The sequence below is a fragment of the Aythya fuligula genome, chromosome 1, assembly GCF_009819795.1.
Source record: "Aythya fuligula isolate bAytFul2 chromosome 1, bAytFul2.pri, whole genome shotgun sequence".
Lineage (NCBI taxonomy): Eukaryota > Metazoa > Chordata > Aves > Anseriformes > Anatidae > Aythya > Aythya fuligula.
This window is the reverse complement of record NC_045559.1, coordinates 196,533,539-196,553,913: the sequence shown is the minus strand read 5'-3', so window position 1 is coordinate 196,553,913 and position 20,375 is coordinate 196,533,539. Positions and strand designations below refer to the sequence as shown.

The 20,375-nt window shown below is 38.3% G+C and overlaps 1 protein-coding gene across 7 annotated transcripts in view; it reads left to right on the top strand.

Annotated features, from left to right (window-relative positions):
* The window catches only part of FAT3 (FAT atypical cadherin 3), a 418,888-nt gene that overhangs the window by 301,813 nt on the left and 96,700 nt on the right, over positions 1-20,375 (top strand). For 6 of the 7 annotated variants that reach the window (XM_032196182.1, XM_032196148.1, XM_032196165.1 and 3 more), the window contains exons 5-8: positions 7,510-7,824; positions 9,783-9,993; positions 10,416-10,484; positions 20,088-20,227. In XM_032196182.1, coding sequence (XP_032052073.1) covers positions 7,510-7,824; positions 9,783-9,993; positions 10,416-10,484; positions 20,088-20,227 — 735 coding nt within the window. The remainder of the gene's footprint in view (positions 1-7,509; positions 7,825-9,782; positions 9,994-10,415; positions 10,485-20,087; positions 20,228-20,375) is intronic. The other variant, XM_032196191.1, reaches the window with a different exon arrangement.

Below are 20,375 nucleotides of genomic sequence, written 5' to 3'. Positions count from 1 at the left end.
CTCTTTCTTGCTTAGAGGCTATGAGGGTAGTTATACTTCTGTTTAGTAATAGGTTATTCTAAAGAAGTTCTAAATCCCTTTAAAAATTGTTCTTAAGCAATCACGTATCAGTCTTTATCATGTTTGTAAGGTGTCAGTTCGAAGCTGATTAAACATTCATGGGTCCAGATATTATAAGAGGACTATTTGGAGTGTCTTCAGCTTTCCAGTTTTCCCTTCATTGTATGTTGGGTTAGCAAGATTCGTTATTGTAGCCTCTTCAACTGAAAAAGGAAAGTTTTAATGTATTCAAAATGCCTCTACAGTTGTTAATTTGGAGACAAAGATGGGTGTCCTACTATGATCATCTCAAAATTTCCACTCCTCTAGTTACGAACTCCACGACATGGGATGTGATAACATCAAGATCAAGCGTCACTTTAGTTGGTGGCAGTATAGCCTAAGAGGTCAGAACAATACTTTCTCCTAACAGATGATTGTCACCTGAATGATAACTGACTACATGCTACTGTTAGGTAGTAGAGGTAAAGGTTATTGGTATTTAACACCATCTAGGGAAGTAGGAGGCACATTTGGACTTGAAGGGAGTGATCAGCGTAGAGTCACTTCCAGGCAAAATTTTATCTACAGTTTGTCACAGACAAAATTAGATGAGCTTGTTACTCCTGAGGACTATAGTTTTCTTTTTACTTAGTGAAAAGAAGGGGAAGATGCTATTTTGAGATTACCTAAAGGAGTTACTTGTGAAATGGAGCAGACTGTTCTGTCATCATGGGAATTTGATGTAGCAATACCTGGTTCTGCACTCATCATAGCACATACCCATTGAAGAATACTCTAAACACAGCCTAATGCATAAAGGTTGCCAGTGTCTCCAAACTGTAACAAGTTTTAAAAGTAATGCCCATGGAAAATTATTTTTCTTTTATAGACTCAGTGTTGAAAGCTATGCAGATCCTTCCATGTGTTGCTACTAAAGGTAAAATGTAAGTCCAAAGTTTCTTTTCAGAGTTTATGGCTCTTGTTTACTTTTTAATTTTTCAAAAAGCTTGTAGAATAAAGTAGAACACAAAATAAGGGACTTTTTAATTTCAATTAGGAGTATTTCTGGACCTTCAGGTCACCCATTCTGATATTTCATACTACCTGGTCATAGTTTTCCATTTGTTTACCATCTTCTGGTCTCAGTACTATGAGTGACAAAAGTTAAGATTTGAAGCCTGTAAGACTTTCTTCAGCACACTCTTCTAATATTTAGGTTTGCAGATACTGGAGGGAGCATTTAACTCCAAATGAAAAAGCCTTCCTTCCTTCCTTCCTGTCTTTTGGCAATACAGCGTTGAAATTACCTGATGTCATCGTTAATTCTCAAATGGTGTAACAGACCATTATGCATTGCTTTCTAGCTTGGTTGTGGCTGGAAGCCATTGACTTTTCTAATCAGCCACCTAGAGAGTTTGTGTCAGTAATAATCTGGTTTTTAGAAGTACTCTAAATTATTTATTTCTCATAGTTGGCCAGAGTGAATGTATTAATTTTTTATGATTGAAAACAAGAGTCCCCCTTATTAACACATTTAAAGGAAATCAGGAAAGATCATATTGATATGATTGACACTGTTTCCTACAAGAAGTGTTTAAGAAATTTGTCTTCTGGGACAGCGCTAAATTCTGTTAGGGTAAGTGAAATAAACAGATGCCCACTTCTTTTCCAAAGCTGCCAAATAAAGGCTTAAAAAAAAAAAAAAAAAAAAAAAAAGTCCAGTTTGCTACAGCTAAACCAGTATTTGTGCTGGACAAATAAATAAATAAAATATGTAACATGGAGTTTTTCTATTCTATTTTGTATGTCTTTGACCCTGGCTACCTTCACTTTGTACCAATAATCTGACATGTAGTTCAGTAGTATCATGTATTTCAGAAAAATATTTCCTTGTAAGAATTTAGCTGCAAACTTCAGTCTCTCTCTGAAGTAGGCATAGAGAGTAATTCAGTGTATTTGACTTTAAGGTTTCATTCAGCTTTCAATGAGCTCTCCTTTATCGTCTTTTATTTCTCTTACTTGGGCTGGATTCCAGACACTCTTACAATAGGTATTGCAGCTCGTTTGCGCATTGGCAGAAGAAACAAACCCATTAGTCACTAACAGCGGGGGTATGCCTCAGCTCTCAGACTCCCTTTGATCATTTTTCTGTCTCCAGTAACTCAACCAGATTCTCTTTTCTTAAGTTTTCTAAGCAAAATTGGCTTTGCTGCTGAGGGAAGGGAGAAATTTTTACCTGAAAGCCTCATTATGCACACTCCTCAGATGAGAGGCAGGCATCTCGGCTCAGTCTTTTTGCATTAAGTAGTATCACACGAAGGAAAGTAAACAAGCAAATATGACATCTTCAGCATTTTGCAATGCTAATGACAGTAATGTGGCAGCCTCTCTTGACTTAAAAATTTGGTAGGCTGAGTATTTCCTCCTGCCAAGGAATGGTATGGAAGAAGATTCTTGTTCTTCTCAAGGCTTGATAACTCGTATTAAACACCTGCTGATTGTCTTGTTGTACTTGTTAAAGTAAGATCCCTGCTAGCTACTCTCTCCAGCTGAGCTAATAATTATCTTGGAAGTCATGAGCTTTTGTTAATGAGGCTCTGCATTGTACTTCGAAGTCAGGAAGGTGGTCCTCACAGATGCATAGGTATTCTGAAAAAATTTGGGTGCTAATCCTTCTTCAGTTAAGTGTCACCCTCCAATTCCTAGGAGGGGTGACTGTCTCAAGACCAATGATTAATGTCACCAGCATTGAGGTCTGCTAGACCTAGCCCGTGTTTTAACCAATACTTTGGCAGTAGAGTCTCCTCCATGCCTTCTCCATGGTCACAAAAATAAGAAGTTTTCATATCTAACATTCCAGATGTTGCATGGTAATAACGTTGACCTTGGTTTTCACTGTGAAGGTCCACCACTGCTGAAATGTCTTTGTAGTTGATCTCTGGGGCTCCAGCATAAAAATGGATATGACCGAGTATCTCTCAGTCCTGGTTTCCTGTAAACTTATTTCAGGTAGTGTTAAAGTCTGCAGACCAAACGCACTGCAAAAGAGGTGGAAATTGCCTTACCCGGATTTTCAAAGGTCTGTTGTTATACTGAATTTACTGTATTCTGCAGAAGGAGATAGTCTTTGTGTGTTTTTCTAAAAATAATAATAATAATAATAATAATAAAATGTCTAATATAAATAGAAGAAATTTCAGGAGGTTATGTCCTGAAGTATACCTGTGTACCTGTTGAAGGTACATTATTGTTACTCTACAAAAGAGATTTCCAGGTGACCAAAACAGCCTATTTTGTTATTATTTTACTGAACCATGTTAGCCAGCAGGCTAGCCATGCTGGCTAACATGGTTCAGTAAAATAATAAACATTAAAGCTAACAGGTGAATTCACATACCTAAAAAACTGTTCATTTTATGAAGAAAATTACAGAGGAATTGTCTAGATTATGGGAAAAAAGCAGTGATACCTAAGAGTTTACCATGAAAGTGGTATCTAAAGTTCATATTCTTGCTATCTGGTGCCATCAGACCCCATAAAACATGTTTTCATTTTCCTTTTAAGATATTTCTGCCTTGGTGAATGGGGGACCAGCTCTTTGTATGGTGGGTCAAGAAATTAAACCTCAGCTGTTTCCATGGCTGTATCCCAGCTCTGGGAGGTGGTGGCCTCCATTTAGTCTGTGTTGACACAGCTTTAGCAGTGATATATAACCAGAAGGGCAGAAGGAATAGCAGCTGGCGAACCCCATCTCATGCTGTACCTGGGCAAGGATCAGCGTGTCTGCACCCATTGGTGTCTGGATACCAGAGTCAGCATGGCTGGAGAAGGTGTTCAGCATTTAGAAAAGCACAAGCCGACCAAGCAGCAATTCCTCATCTCCTCTGGGAAGGTTTGATGCTGACCTAGCTAATTTCCCTACCTTAATGACTCAGAGATTCACCTGTTCTGGGGTTTTTGATGCCATATCTTCACAAGTGTATGTCAAGAGTGTCTTCTCTGTCATTGATGTATATCACCTTTTTTTCTTCTCTGTTTTCTTCCCACCATGCCATCTGCAGGCTTCTAAATGAAAGGACCTTGCTGGTCCTGAATGACAGCTTCTCTCCTGGCAAGCTGATGCCTTGCACATCTGCCTTTCTCATTTCCAGAGATACCAGCTGCGAATTAGCTTCTGTGTCCTACAAATGTCCCAAACTCCCTTCCCTCCTCTGTTACTTTTCTCTGTGATTTCTGGCTCTTTAAGAATTTTGCTGAGAACTATGGTTCTGTTTGAACTGAAATTGCATTGTTTAGAGGGGCCCCTAAATGCTGGCGTGATGCAGTGTCCTGATGGAAGTGGTACCTGCAGAGCAATGTTGGGCAGATGCTCCAGTCACCCCAGTTCCTTATGGTTTGTTTTGACACTGTGCTGGGTTGTCTGGGAAAAAGAAAAAAAAAAAAAAAAAAAAGAAGAAGTTATTTTGTTTTAATGTGGTGGTGCTATTTTTTTGTTGCTTTGGTTTAGCTTTTTTTTTTTTTAATTTTTATTTTTTGTGGGGGCAGAGGAAATTTCTGCAGCTCTTCACCTTGTTCATAGCTGGCATATAAAAAGCCTGGGCTGGGGTTAGGCTGATGAAGGAGAAAAGAGGGTCATATTCACATAATAATCACATAATCACATCTCTGGTATGGGGGCGGCTTAGTTAATTAATTTACACGCCTGCAATGAGAGGGCTTTAACTTACACTTCAGCTTCCCATGTCTGGCACTCGGAGCTTTTCGAGCAGAGCTGGAACCTGTCGTTTTGAAAAGTTTTGAGTGTTACCCAGAGAAAAGGGCTTAGCTGGTATGTCGTCCTCTCCGGGGATGTAAAATTTTAGACAGAGCTGAAATCACTAACTCCGGGACTTCTCTGTTAATTTCTGTTAATTGCTTGTCATTTTGTGTTTTAGCCATTTGTATTTTCAATTAGCTGTCAGCAAATATTTTCAGTGCAACTTTTCTGTTGCAGAAAGGATTTCCCACAAGTTTTAGCTTTCAAAAACAAACAAATGCCTGTACCTATTTGCTGCCATACCATTTTAGCTGTGATTTCAGCAGTAACCTAACAAACTGTGAGACTGTGTGCTGGTAAGACATGAGGATGGCTTAGCTTCTCGAGCAGCATCTTGACTTAAACAGGTTTTTCATAACAGTTGCTTGGCTGCTTGTATCACTGTTTTACAGAGATTTTGTTATTACTACTATTTGTAAATTTTTTCTCCACCCTGATTCATTTTTTCCTTTTTTTTTTTTTTTTTTTTTTTTTTAGGTAATTGTTTTTAAAACTTGAGGAAAATGTGTTTGTTTTATTTTTTAAAACTTTCACTCATGTTCTGTTCAGAAAACACGTTTCCCTAGTCTTAATTGTATTTCCTATACATTAAAAGCCTTAGCCCCACCAAAAATACATTTATTTTTTTTTGTATTCTTGTCCAACATTTAAATAAGTGTGTCTCCCCTTGTTTCTGAGCAGTACAGCTGTCCTGTACTGCCCAGTATCACTGAATACTTTGTCTGTGGAGTCAGCAGAAATCCCAAAAGCATTTTTTCTTTGTTAACCTGTGTTTTTGCTGAGAGCTCAGCCAGTTCTGCCAAAGTAGAACAAAAATGGGATCAGCCTTAAAAGTGGGTCAAAAGTTATTCATTGCCTGTAATAGGAAGGGGGAATATTGGTAGAATTGGCTTTTTACTTGCTGAAAAAATTCTGAAGTTTTCCTGGAGCAGTAAAGCAGAATGGCTGAGCTCCCCGGTGGCATTGCTCTCTCATGATGGAAAGGCAGATCCACAGCCACATGTGCTGCCGTTTGGTGGGATAAATTACATTTTGGAAAGTGTGTCGAGTGGGATCTGCTCTCCCCACAACCTGCCAGCACCCACTGCCCCCTTTGCTGACAGGTGGCACCTTGGTGGAAGGCGTGATGGGGACTGGATCCCGACTGGATCTCAGCTCCCCATCATGAGGTGGCCATCCCAGCAGGTGCTAATTGCCAACCCTGGTGGCAACGTTAGGAGCAAGAGGCCATTACACATCTCTGGGAGAATAAGTTTCAGACTGATTTGGGGGATTTTATGTTGCCGCTGTATATTGCCACACTATTTATTCATCTGTAAATAAGGGATTTAAGTCCTTAAGGCTTTAGTCGCTTCTAATGTATCAGTTTTCAATAGTAGAGTTAAAACCAGGAAATACAAATGGTGTTTTGCTTTTCTCTTTGAAAATGTTATTTTTCTGCTGATCTCAGTATTAAATCAGGGTTACTGTAAGTTTAGATATCTTGTTGCAAGGCAAGAACAACAGCATGGGACAGGATTCCCAGAAAATGTTTGCTTTGCCTCAGGATTGGACATGAGGAATATATTATAGTAAAGGAGCACAGAAACATTTAAGGAGAAATAAAGCACTGAGCAGTTAACCAGCAAAGCAATCGATGTGCAAGGATGGGTACAGGCCAGGCGACTGCACATAATATCTTGGCTTGCTATCACAAAAAGTTGCTGCTGTGGCATTTTCCATGTTAGCATACATAGCTGAAAGTGAAATCTGAACTTCTTTCATGAAAACAGAAATAACTTTCTGTATTATTTCTTTATCTTTAGGAAATCCAATAAAAAATTTTAGGGAGCAGCTTGAAACATATTGATTGCATTTTGAATGCATATTAATGAAGCTCTTGAGTGTTTGTTGAACTTTGATCATCTTTTTCTCACAGTGTTTCACACTGAAAAGTATTAGTAATTATGTTTAAGTTGCAGCTAAATTGTTAATTAACTTTTGTCTCAAAGATTTTATTTCTTAAGTATATGTGCCAGCATAGTGTGCTCTTTACAAAGTGCAGCAGACTTTTTTTTACTACATGCCTCTCTGTGCTTCTTACACTCATATAAAGTAGTTTTGGAAGTAATGAGCTGTCAAATCCCAGGTAATGAATGAAAAGAACCGACAGAAAATCCTGTCATTGTTTAAGAAATTCCAAATAATTAATGGGAAAAAATGACAGAGATTCTTTTAGGATTTAGGAAGAAATTCTTCATTGTGTGACTGAAGAAATTTTAAAATATGTTTGGAAAAAAAGTAGATATACTGCTTATGGCTTAATTCCAGTTCACTCTTCTTCTGAGATAAAGTCTTGCCAAGTTTGAGGTAAAAGGATTTGCTGTTTTGAGGAATAGGTTCCTCCTCCACAACTTACCTGTTATAGATTCATCTCAAAAGGAAAAATATTCCTGATTCCTTTATTTGCCATTCTGGGTGTATTACAGACACGCACTCAGCATGCTTGTAGTGAGGATGTCTTGGGTAGAAGTATTTATCACATAGAAGACCTTGTAAACTACAGGTTAGGTCTGGGGAAAGAGGGATATTTCCTCATGTTTCACGATGCCCTTTTATGAAGTTCTGCTTTACCCGTTCAGAATAATGCCTCTGCTGCTGTTGTTTTTCAGGTAACCGTCTCGGATGGGGGCACGTCTCCCAAGCAGTCCTCGGTTTGGGTGGTGGTTCAGGTTCTGGATGAGAATGATAACAAACCACAGTTTCCGGAGAAAGTCTATCAGATCAAACTGCCAGAGAGGGACCGTAAGAAAAGAGGGGAGCCAATCTACAGAGCTTTTGCTTTTGACAAAGATGAAGGCCCTAATGCAGAAATCTCATACAGCATTGTGGATGGAAATGATGATGGGAAATTTTTTATTGATCCTAAAACAGGGATGGTTTCTTCTAGAAAGCAGTTCACAGCAGGGAGTTATGACATCTTAACAGTAAGTACTCTTCCATCAGTATACAAACCCATGGTGTGACTTTTTTAAAAAACAGACACTGTTATATAAAGAGTGATACATGATTGTTTAATCTGTGACCTATATATAAAGTCATAGATTATCTAAATGTGTTTTAAAAATCTCATGTTCACATATAGCTACAGACAAAAAATCGAGTTTGCGAGTGTTCATGCTGTGACATATACTGAATTATTCTGACTATTCAGAATTAGCTTGCAGATTGTTGAACTAAGTCATTCCCTTAAATGCACAAAACTGAAGACCAAGGGCTTGTCTGCTTACAAAATTATATCATGTTGAACTGGGCTGATGCAGCTACAAATGGATATACAACTTTTGTGTGGACATAACTGCTTGCCCTCATGGAAAGGTCCTTATATTGTCCAAATCTGGAAACTTTCAGGGAAGGGAAGTACTGTGTACTGTATGTAATAGTACCTTTCTTGGTGCATTAAAAGATTTAAGCGTGGCAGCAATTTCAGTTAAAAGTAATCTCTGTCAAAATTATTCTGCCACAATTCAAACCATGTAAACGTGGCCAAAGACAGAAAGGAGACAAGATGGTATTGTTGATATGAAGAAAGACAGAGCTTGCATGTGTAATCTTCATCTACAGCAACAAGCCACAGTTGTATTGGAGGAGTTCACCAAAAATGTAAAAAATAATAGACAGAAAATTGTCAGAGGTCCACAGTGAGGCCTGTAGTAAAGGAAGCAATGACATTTACATTCTATTTTACATTTATAATGAGTCTCTGTTGAGATACTTTCATGGGGTTGAAAATTGTGACAAGAAAACAAAAGCATAAATACCAAAATATTGAGAGATACCCAGTAATCAGAGGCCAGCACCCTTTGAGTGAATGCTTTTCACTGTGCAGAGGTGGAAGGCACGTCTGGGATCTGGCCCCCTTTGTAATGTAACAGCTGAAGGTCTTCTACTCAGCTTCTTTCCCCTAAGGGCCTGCCAGCCTGAGCCGAGCAGGGTGACGAGCGCTAACACCAAACCCACTTAACACATTTCCAGAGAAAGAAATAGGGTATGGTATTTCAGGAAAATATTTCCTATTTTAACAGGCATAGTAACAGCATTTTTGTACGCCGGTGGTCCTATATAGCCAGAAGCATTTACTTATAAAAGAAAAATCCCTCGTACTCCCAGAGCATTGATGTTGTTCACTGAAGCACCCATTTTGTAACCTACATTCTCCCTTGTCTTATCCCTAGTGTTTGTCACTGGTCATCTTGTCTAAAATCATAAAGCATGACAGGCAAATATTGAGTCTATCCATCACTCTAGTGTATATTATAAAATAAAGAATTACAACCAAGCTGGGAGGCACTAATGAACACTACTGAGAAACGAAAACAAGGAAAATAGATGTGGAAAATCTTAAGTTATATTTGTTTGGGAAAACGGGGGAAATGATCTGAAACATATTTAACTCAAATATAATACTAATTAAGGTAATATAAGGAATACCAATCTTATCTGTAATACTGATGACTTGAAAGCAATCAAACATGGTCTGGGTGAGCATGTGTTGTTAAGTGCATGGCTTAAAACACAGGGACTGCCACCTTTGCTGCAAGACAGAACTGGCTGGAAGATGTCATCAGAGAGGGAAGCCAGCTCTGGAGACAGGGATCTGGGTATGGTGCACATCTCCAGGAGGTCTCACACCATCAGTTCTGTCAAAATATTTCACTTTTAAATCAGTCTTTTCAATGTAAAGTCAAAGTGTAATGGAAAAAATGAATAACAGTGAAGTAAATGCTTAAATCCCTCTTTTTTTTTTTTTTTTTCTTCTCCCTGGGATTTTGCATAAAAAATTAAAGGGCCATTTTCCAAGAAGGTGTCTTCTTGTGATAGAATTAGGTCTGAACTGCCAAGCTGGGATGCTCAGTCTGGGTCCTGTTTTCTTTACACCCACCAGATAAAGGCAGTGGACAATGGCCGGCCCCAAAAATCTTCAACTGCACGCCTCCACATCGAGTGGATAAAAAAGCCTGCGCCCTCGCCAGTGCCGCTGACTTTTGATGAACCCTTTTACAACTTCACCATCATGGAAAGTGATAAAGTGACGGAAATCGTTGGGGTGGTCTCTGTGCAGCCATCTAACATCCCTCTCTGGTTTGATATTGTCGGTAAGTTGGGAGCCAGTGGCAATAGGAAGAAGCTTCAAAAGCAAAGCGTATGGATATGTGGTTTTAAGAGCAAGACAACTAACATGAACTGTCTCCCCAAAATTAAAACCACTTTTGTAATGCTGAAATGGAAATGCTATATATATATAGCAATAACAATAGTAATAATATTCCTGCTTTTGTTATGACTCCTTAGCTAAGCTGAAAAAAGCGCTGTATGGCTGAATTGTTTTTTTTCATAGTATGTTATTTACTGCAATCTTAATGTTGTCTGTCATTTAAATTCTATTGTCATACTTTGCTAATCTCATTTCTAAATGTATTTATGGTACTTAGACTTGCTGTCCCTCATTTCTCTCTTTCTTCACCTTTTTTTCTGCATTCTGTTCTTTTTTTTCTGCTTCCGACTGCCCTGCTTCAAGGTGGCAAGCATGCTCGAGAGATGTTCTATATTCTACAGACAGCTTGTGGGCAGAACTGTTCAACAGAAGGTACCCTTAGTGCAAACACATTTGCTAAAATACAACTATCCAGGCTGCCTTTTATTTTTGCAAGTTCTTTGAGACAATTTATATTACATCTTTCATAAGTGCCTGTGACAGGATGCAATGCGACACATGGATGTGCTGCGTTTCTTTCTATGACAGCTTTTACCGTATTTGTGTCCAATTATTATCATTTTATTCACGGATTTTCCACAGTTTATCACAAATAATTAATTCAAACTTTTCACAGTCCAGTGCCATCCATTTAACTGTGAAACAGAATGGGATGCATCAACATATGGGTTACAAATGGAGCCACCAAAAGTTTGTCTTGAATGCAAGCTGAAAAAGAGAAATGTGTTTTCATGTGAGATTTCAACCACAAAATTGCCTCACATAAAATTGCTTACAAAAATAGGGAGAGAGAAGTATACTTAGCAAAGCAGAGGGAATGCCAAAGAAGTATTAAAATCCCAGTGAAATGCACTTAAGGATGTAGTTGCCAGAAAGACAGGGACTAGAGGGTCTCACTTGGTTGCAGTGGAGAAACAGGAATCAATGTTCCTAAGCATTGTTTCCTTGCTTCTGCTGCTAATTCGGTTATGTCATTTAAAATAAAAGATCTCCAAATTGAGACTTCCCCCAGCAGCACAATGACCCTGCAAAGTTACAGCGGTATTTAATATTTGCAGATACTTGTAGGTAATGTTTGTGTATCCTGGGATGTCAAACACTGCCTGCACAAAGCAGTGTTATTTAAATGAAGGGTTATAAAGCAAATGCTATATGAAAGATTAGAGAAACAAAGGCCTTTGCCACAGACTTAGTGGAAAGGGTGCATCAGCAGTCTTTATTTACAGGGATTGAGCCCGGCTTCCATTTCAGCATAGCTATTTGTGGATGGGTTTAGCCCACAGGAAGGGCAAGGACCACAAGAGAAAGGGTCTGTCAGAGTCATTTTCATCCACCTTTTATTGCCAATTTGTGCAGATGAAAGGCAGAAGCAGCTGCATTTCCTCTTTGAATTTGTAGCAAGGTTTCTGGTGCCAACAGCATTAAAATTAAACCCAAAGCTATTATCATGTTCCGGGGTTCCTGCTAGCCTCTGGGGAAGGACAGCATATGTTTCCTACTGTTTCCCTCCCATTCCCTTGGCTGTTTCAGTATGCTGCATGCAATTTATTAGCTAATGTTTACATTCCCTTTTTCTTCCTCACTGACCCTAACTTTCGTCCCAGGAGAAATCCGTCTTTATTGATATTATTGACACTTTTTTCCCATTTGAACCTTTTGCTGGACTCCTCTGCCCTTCACAGCCTTTTGGTCTTTTCCTTGGTGAATTCACCAACTCATTAAAATGCTGCCTGTGTTAAGCACTGAGAGAAGCCCCCATTCTTCAGCTGCCTTCTTTTACATTGTTAGACTCATTTGCAATCTAGCAACACTTTATAATAATATTTCACATTTGCCTCACAAACAGAGGTGATGGGAAGAACATAATGAAATTTAAGCCTTTAATTTGTCACTTACTGTGACCTTTATGGCTAAAATACTTCAAATGGATTAGAAGATTTTGGCTATTCAAACAATGCTAATGGTTTCCTTATAGGCTATAGCTCCTGATGCTGCACGATGCAGAGGGTCACGGAGACAGAGCTCCCCTAGACTTAATGAGAAATCGATGACCCTGACCATCCAGTTTGGTACTGTTGCCATATGAATGTTGCCATTAAATATTACTGCTGTTATTAACAACAGCGCTAGCAACAGCCCCCGTTTCTGCAATATGAACAGCCAGCAATCCCAGGCATGCAGATGACTTTGTTGTTCAGACGCTCTGCATACAGGCTGCAAACACAAAGTCCACCCTGAGAGGGTTATAGATACTGTTTCATGTTTAGATTATCTTTGCTGCCTTTAGTCAGTGTCAGTATCAAGAACACTTATTCTTCTTGTTCTGCAATATCATCATGTAGAAAAAGAGATATCAATACTTTCCTTTTGGAGGAACACTGGGAATTCTTCACTCAGAGGGTGGTGAGGCCCTGTCCCAGGCTGCCCAGAGAAGCTGTGGATGCCCCATCCCTGGAGGTGTTCAAGGCCAGGCTGGATGGGGCTTTGGGCAACCTGGGCTGGTGGGAGGTGTCCCTGCCCATGGCAGGGGGTTGGAATGGAATAGGCTTTAAGTTCTTTTCCAACCCAAACCATTCTGTGATTCTACAATTCTAACAATGGTGCCTGCTGAAAAGCCCAGTGAAAGATATAGGTTGTTAGTAGAAGTTAGTTCTAGGAAATGGAAAGCTGTACTGGACTGCTGATGCAAGAGAGGGTTGCTATGCTGTTGTAAAACCTAGACCTGATCCCACTCCATCTGGTATTTTGTGATTTTGGACCTCTGCGCACAGTTCACAGTAATGTCAACAAAAGCCCTGAAGGCTTATGTAGAGACATGGTTTAATACAGAGTTTGCAGCTTGACCTTTATGTTTATGACCTTTTCAAACTAAATGGGCATTGGAATTCCAGAGGACCTCTTTTTTAATGCATAACATGCACTTTCTCCAAGCTAAAGAAGGGGGGAAGGGTGGCTGAAGATTTGGCTTTCTAGGCTGCTGTTTGCCTAACTTTAGTATCTAATTTACACATACATTGTATGCACCTTAAAATACTGCTTGTTCTTCAGCTAATCACCTCTAAGATAGGGAATGGTGCCTTGCAGACAGGGAGACTAGAGACAAACAGGATTGGTTGGTTATTTTGTTGTTTAATTGGGAATGGTTGAGATGTCACTGCTGTTTTCTGTTTTCAGAATGCATTCAATACCATTCTCAGTTCATGCAGATCAAACAATGCAAAAGACATGAATGCAGGTTGTTTCAGTTATGTTAAATTTATTCAGTCATTTCCAAAAAAAAAAAAAAAGTCTAATTTTAAAAGAAGTTCCAAGATAAATCATGACATCTTTATTTCTCCCAGGTAAATTGAACCCTCTGTTTCTTTCTTCCTTTGTTAGTGGTGGAAATGGTGTGATGATTACTTTGACCACTGGAGCTAAGCTGCATGGTGCTAGTTTTTGCTTAAGTAGCATGTTGCACAACATCTCTCTGATTCTCCAAATAGGCCTCCCTCTATCTTTCCCAGCCCATGCCTTAATAAAACAGACAAAATTTTAAAGTACATCTGGAGTTTTTTATCAAGGGTGCTTAAATGGCAATAATTTTAAGATCTATTAATTTTAATTAATAGTCCATATAATTCACAGTTCTGCAAATTTTCCTTAACATCAAAAACATGTACCTCCCTAGCCTCCTTTCAATTATATTCTCTGAGAACTAGCTAATATACCTTCTAATTTATTTTCTGCTTTTTTGCCCTTACCTTTGGCTTCTTAGCAGCAAACCCAGAGCTTTGAATCTCCTTGCAATAGTTTTATCTTTCTGAAAACTTAAACTCTGCAGTATTTTCTTCTTCTTAGAGTGATGTAGTACATAAGACAATAAATCTCTGCATGTTATGTTACTAATATGTATTATGTTGTAATTAACAAAAGTCTGTAGTCAAATGAGTATTTCATAAGGTGATCGTTAAGTTTATTTCCTATTTTTGGAAACAGAAATATTTGAAATTTGGCTATTGGTTCTTTCCCTGGAAATCCTAGAGGCACTTCAGACTTGTCCGTGAGAGTCAGGGTGAATTTGCTTTCTGTATTCTCCTCTGAGTCTCTTCTCTGAGCAACGTGAGAGTTGTAGCAATAGACCCACTTTATCATCAGTGTCCTCAGTGTTGCTAGTTTACTTTGGGGCAAGACAAGTAAGAATCCTTTCTGCTCTGAGAAAAGTTGTCCCAGAGTATTACTCTCTAAATTAGGTTGTCTCCTGTATTTCTCTTCTCCACTCTTCCGTCATGTTAAGCCAAATGAGTCTTGTGTGAAGATTGTGATACATCCTGGCTTTTTTACATTTGAACTTTATCGCTCTTTTTAGGTACCTCAAGGGAGGCTGTAGCGAGGTGGGGGTTGGCCTGTTCTCCCACGTGCCTGGTGACAGGACGAGGGGGAATGGGCTTAAGTTGAGCCAGGGGAGTTTTAGGTTAGATGTTAGGAAGAACTTCTTCACTGAAAGGGTTGTGAGGCATTGGAACAGGCTGCCCAGGGAAGTGGTGGAGTCACCATCCCTGGAAGTCTTCAAAAGACGCTTAGATGTAGAGCTTAGGGATATGGTTTAGTGGAGGGCTGTTAGCGTTAGGTTGGAGGTTGGACTCGATGACCTTGAGGTCTCTTCCAACCTAGAAAATTCTGTGATTCTGTGAACATGTAGCTTAGCTTGTATGTTCTTTGCTATCTGCCAGTGAAGGAAGGGTCTTCGTTTGGGGATGTCCTCCTCCAGAATTCAGAGTAATTAATCTTGGCATCTAAGACCCAGCAATTCAGAATCTCCACAGTCATCAGACATTTCTCAGGTGTATATTCAATCCCACTCTTCTTGATCATTCCACTGGAAAAAAGGAAGAAAGGCCCTCAGATGGGACTCATTTGCCTACAACTCCTCCAGGTTTGCTGACATGTTTTCTTCTCAGAGGAGGAAATGATTTCTCACAGCAGGATAATCCTGTCTAAAACAGCGTATCAGCAGCTGATAGGAACATAAAGAGGCTCGGCCTCCTACCAAAAATAAGCTCCATCTAGGACGAGCACTACAAAATAACCTTCATTGCTTGCAGCAAATACAATAATCAAAATGCAAGCAGAATATGCATGAAAATGATTTTTTTTTTCTTGAATTCAAAAAGGGTATAGTGGTAGTTGCACTGTATCTTTCCTTACACGAATTTTCTAGTTGATGTCTAGAAATCCCATTAGAAATCCCTTTTAAACAGTTCAGGAATCTTTCCTTGACCAAATTGCACAAAATGTGTGGTAAGCTTGACGTCAGAAGACCCCTCCTGTTAGTCATGTAAGATTCAATACCTTTTTTTTTTTTTTTCTTAGCCATCTCTTTTTATAAAAGGAAAATTATTTTTTTTCTAGCATGCAGGACTTTTTTTTTTGAGAAGAAAAATATGCTGATAGTGATTATGAAGCCCAGAAATGAGCTAAGAAGCAAGGTGACACTCCAGATTCAGTCAAAAAAATGTAATCAAAAAAATCTAAACCAAGAACACAACTGGTAGGCTGTTGAATCAGAGGTGTTCAGGTTCAATTCCCTGATACCTCCTTCTTACATGTGCTACATAGCATCTCCCAAATTGAAAATACGGGCTGTGCTGGAAAGAAGTCATGAAGCTGTAGCAAGGACCAACAAATAAGCTCCTTTGTACCAGGGGCTTCTTCTGCAGCTGTCCTGAGTTTGATAACATCTGGAATTGGCTACAGTTATACTGGAAAATCCTATATAAATGACAACATGCTTTCAGATAACATAAAAATCTCCTAGTTATGGAAATTTACTGCTTCCACAGTTTATGCAAGAGCATAAAGATCAATCTTGAGAAAGTAAGGGTAGAAATCATCTCATTTCACTTTAGATGTCCGAAGTATAGACATAAATATCCATGCTAGCTGTCTTTGGGAGTCTTAATAGTCAAATAGAGAAACAAAACACTTTCTGGATTAATTTATAACATCCAAACACAATATGCAGTCTCACCTAAAGATGACATTGCAACTAGATGTGGATTTTTCCCACCTTAAGGGTTTCAGTTTATCAGGGTATTTTAAGGGAATTCTTTAATCTGTATTGAAGATGTATCAATATTACATCTTAGCCTGCAGTGTATTGGCAACAACAGCCAATTTCTCTTAAGTCATTCAGTGCTAAAATGTCTTAGGACAACGAGTAGCCACTTTGCTCATTCAGTTAACTTGCCTTTTTTATCACTGATTTTCCTAAAGTGCCCAAGGAACTTACAGTGTTTGATCTTCAGTTGAAATATTTCTTTCCTAATGCAATTGCAAGCACATTAGCAAAGACAGTTTCTACATATCTTGTATTTGAAAGCAGGTTTTACTAGATAATAAAAAGGAAAGCATGTGCCATGTGCTAGAAAATGGAATAAGTAATATAAATTCACATTAATAAAACTGAACAGATGAACAAAATTTCATCATCCTTAGCCTGCTTTCATTCTAAGATTGTGATCAAAGAAATTGTTAAATGGTCAATAGTAACACTGGTAAAACTGATACTGCTGAAGTTTACAGCAATGCAAATACACTTGCATCAAAAGGATTTGGAGTTACACAGCAGCATGCTTTTGAAAACTGGCCTCAGAATACTCAGTACTCCAGAAATGTGTAACGCTGACACCTCCTCAGCTGTCACCTCTTACAGCCTCAGCCCTCTGTCCTCGATGTGAGCACATTTTGGAAGAAAGTTGCTTCCCATGCAGTTCCCAGAATAGTTCAGCTGGACTAGTTTTTAATAGAAAAATCCTGTTGTTTTTTTAATATGACTCCTCTCTGTCTATACACTTTCAGTACCCGTCTTTCAAATATAATTCTGTTGAGTGCTTCTCTGGGGTCTTCAAACAGGCCTTACACATACTTTACACATCTATTAAGACTTATAGTTTAGCATTTATGCCTAATTCAATAATTATACTTCAGTGTAACTTCAAAATAATTCATCATATGAGGTTCTGTTTTGAGGGTATGTCAAGGCTGAGGAGCAGTACAAAGTATTTCCAGACCATCCCTAGTACTTTAGATGAGCAGCAGGACACAATATACCAGGCCAGAAGAGAAGTTATTCCCAGAAGTTCAACCATTTGGCAAGTTCTTCATTGCCAACAGCTGACTGTTGTCTATTAAAGTGTACCAAGCTGAATAAAATATAAATCAGTATTTCACTCCAGAAGATATAATAACCACAGATCTCACAATGGGTTGTTCTTTGACCCATCCCTGACTCAGTTTTGATGCAGTTTCTGCATTGTTTAATAGAAGATGAATCGATATGGAATAAAGTGCATTGCCTGGTTAGTTACAAGTATAGGCTAGAGTGGGGTGGCTGGTGCCCAAGATTTATTTGTTTATCTCTAGACTATTTTGAAAGATGTCTATACCATATAAAAAAAAAATCACGTGATTTCATGATTTATTCAGTTCATATTTTATGGGAAGAGTATACTACATTTTGTGAAAGTGTTTTTAAGAAGTTGGGGTATTTGCAATACACATACAGTGCCTTCCACACCTTGCAATAAGCCAATAGAAGAAGGGCATTTGAAACATTTATTGTTAATCCTTCCGTTTTCCTTCTTGGAACTTTTAAAGGCAGGGTTTCTTTGGACATGTATGCCAGTTGATAGCATATAATTTTTGAGTGCTTATTAAGATGGTTATTATGCATCTTGAAGTATAGGCTTTCATTTTGTTTTCATGGTTATCAGTATGAAACATTCTCTTTGTAAAGTGCCTACTGTCCCAAGGCTAGCTTCATTTCAGCAGAGATTTCCTCGCAAGAATCTCAAACTCTCTTCTTCAAAGGATGCTTTTTCAGCATTACTTTTCATGGTACAGTTTTTCTCAAGTAAATCAATTTAAAACATTAATTGGGAGATGACATCTTTTTTCTGCCAGACTAACTTTAATAATAATAATAATAATAATAATAATAATAATAATAATAATAATAATAATAATAATAATAATAAACTGAACGTATGATCAATGTCCAAATACTTCAGTATTGCTTAAATGTCAAGGACAATTACTTTTGTTTCCTAGTGTCAAATAATTTTAAACATATATATATATATATAACAGTCAAGAAAAAATATGCAACTTGGGCTTGCAGAAGGAGGTTAGGGAATAAGCAATGTTTCTATGCTCCATAAATCACAGCAGATCCAGTGTCAGTATTTTCCTGGAGAACCACAACAGCATCTGTTAGGCTCAGAGCTATAAATATGTATATACATATATTCAGCATAGGGAAGCCTGATGTCAAGTCTGAAATGGATTTTTTTTCTATTTGGATTTTTTTCAAAGGGCAGAAGTTCACTGGTTCTGTCTTTCTTTTGCATAGATCACCTGTTCTCTTATTCCTTCCCCCCTATTCTTCTCACCTTCCCTGAATGGCCTCCAAGGCAGATACGGACAAAGCAGTGCTTCTTCTAGCTTACTCTTTCTTTGAAGTAACTTGAGCAAAAGGGAGAGAGAAGTGAAGGTTTCTCCATGTTAAGGTATTTAGGGGCTGCAATTTCATTCTGCTCACCTGCAGTTATTCCTCTAAATCTGAAAATTCTTGGAATCCCAAAGCCTTTCTCCTCTCACTAAATGCATGACTATTTCTGAGAATAAGTCCAGTTATTGATCAGCAAACCATGTAGATACAGGACTTGAAGGCAGAGCAAGGAAAACTGTCCCCTCCTCTTCTCTGTCTCCAGCCCTAAAATGAGAGACATTTTATGGTAATACAGCAGGTACAATATATATATACATATTTATTTTGCATAAGAACTAAGTCAGTGGAATGGAGATGTCTTTCTACCTGTGGATCTAATGCCAAGACAGCAGCTCTTACACAAGTTTTATTGCCAGTGGGACTTGAAAGCATTTTACCACTTTGCAGAACTGGATTGTCAGAGTCTGTAGCTAGTGGCATTGCATTGCTGTGTGATGAATATACCTTAAGAGTTCGTTTGTCAGCAGTGTTGTGTTCCACCTCTCCCTGTCCCCAGCCTCCGAAAATTACAGACTCAACTCATAATAAATTTCACTTTAGAGTTGAGTGAGTAAGAAGCAGCTTAGCAGCAGGGAGTGTATGCTTTACTTTTGAACATAATGAGTGGTTCTAATTTATAAACTATAGCTGTGGCTGAGAAATCCTGTAACCCTTTAATCTCAAATTATTTATGGCTTTCTCCTACTTTTTAATAGATTTTTTTCTTTTACTTTTTTTTTTTTTTCTTTTACCTGAGACTCAGGAGGGTTTTTTCACTGCTGCATCATTCAGTGTGTGACAGGATAAGGGGATATTAGTTTCAGAACAGTGCTTTGTGAGGGTTTTTTTAATGGAAAGGAATTTATGATGTGTATCCTGTCAGATCTATTTAAATAATTCCTAAAAGACTAGTAGAATGTGACCTTTGCTGCCAGTAATTTTCATTGTCCTTGAAATTAACATAACAAATCTCTATTTGCATTTTTAAAATTTATTATAATTGTAATTTTTAGACTCAATGGTGTTCGCACCCACAAGCATCAGTGAGAAATTCCTGAAAATAAAATTTGTGGAACAAAACCATCTTAAAATGATTTTTATACAAAAAGATTATTGTGCTTGTTCATTACTCAAACTGCAAGGGCAACATCTTACGGGCTTATAGCCATTGCATTCTTTTTATAGACTCAGTTATGGTTCGCTTAAATATACAGCTAGATTTTTTTCTTGCAGTGCATTTTAATGATATCTGCTTTCCAATATACAAACTGTGCTTTGAAATATAAATGAGTTACGAACAAAGAAATATCAGTAGATGTACTGTGTATGCTAAGGCAAGCCATTAAGATGGATGCCAGTAAACAGATATGCCCACTTGTAGGAACATTTGCAATGGAAATTTTCCAGAGATGGCTAATTTAATTGTATTTTTGTGCAACAATTAGGAGGGAATTACGATAGTTCTTTCGACGCGGAGAAGGGAGTGGGCACTATTGTCATTGCAAAACCCTTGGATGCAGAGCAGAGGTCAATATATAATATGACTGTGGAAGTCACCGATGGAACAAACATTGCCACGACACAGGTAGAATATCACATTCATTTTCTGGCAAGTTTTTCATTTGTTAGTGGAATGTATATGCTATAAAAATTAATAACTTTGCCATTCAACTAAAACCTCATCCTTTGAGACCACTGTTAACTAATGGAGGGGATATTTTTCAGAGGCTTTC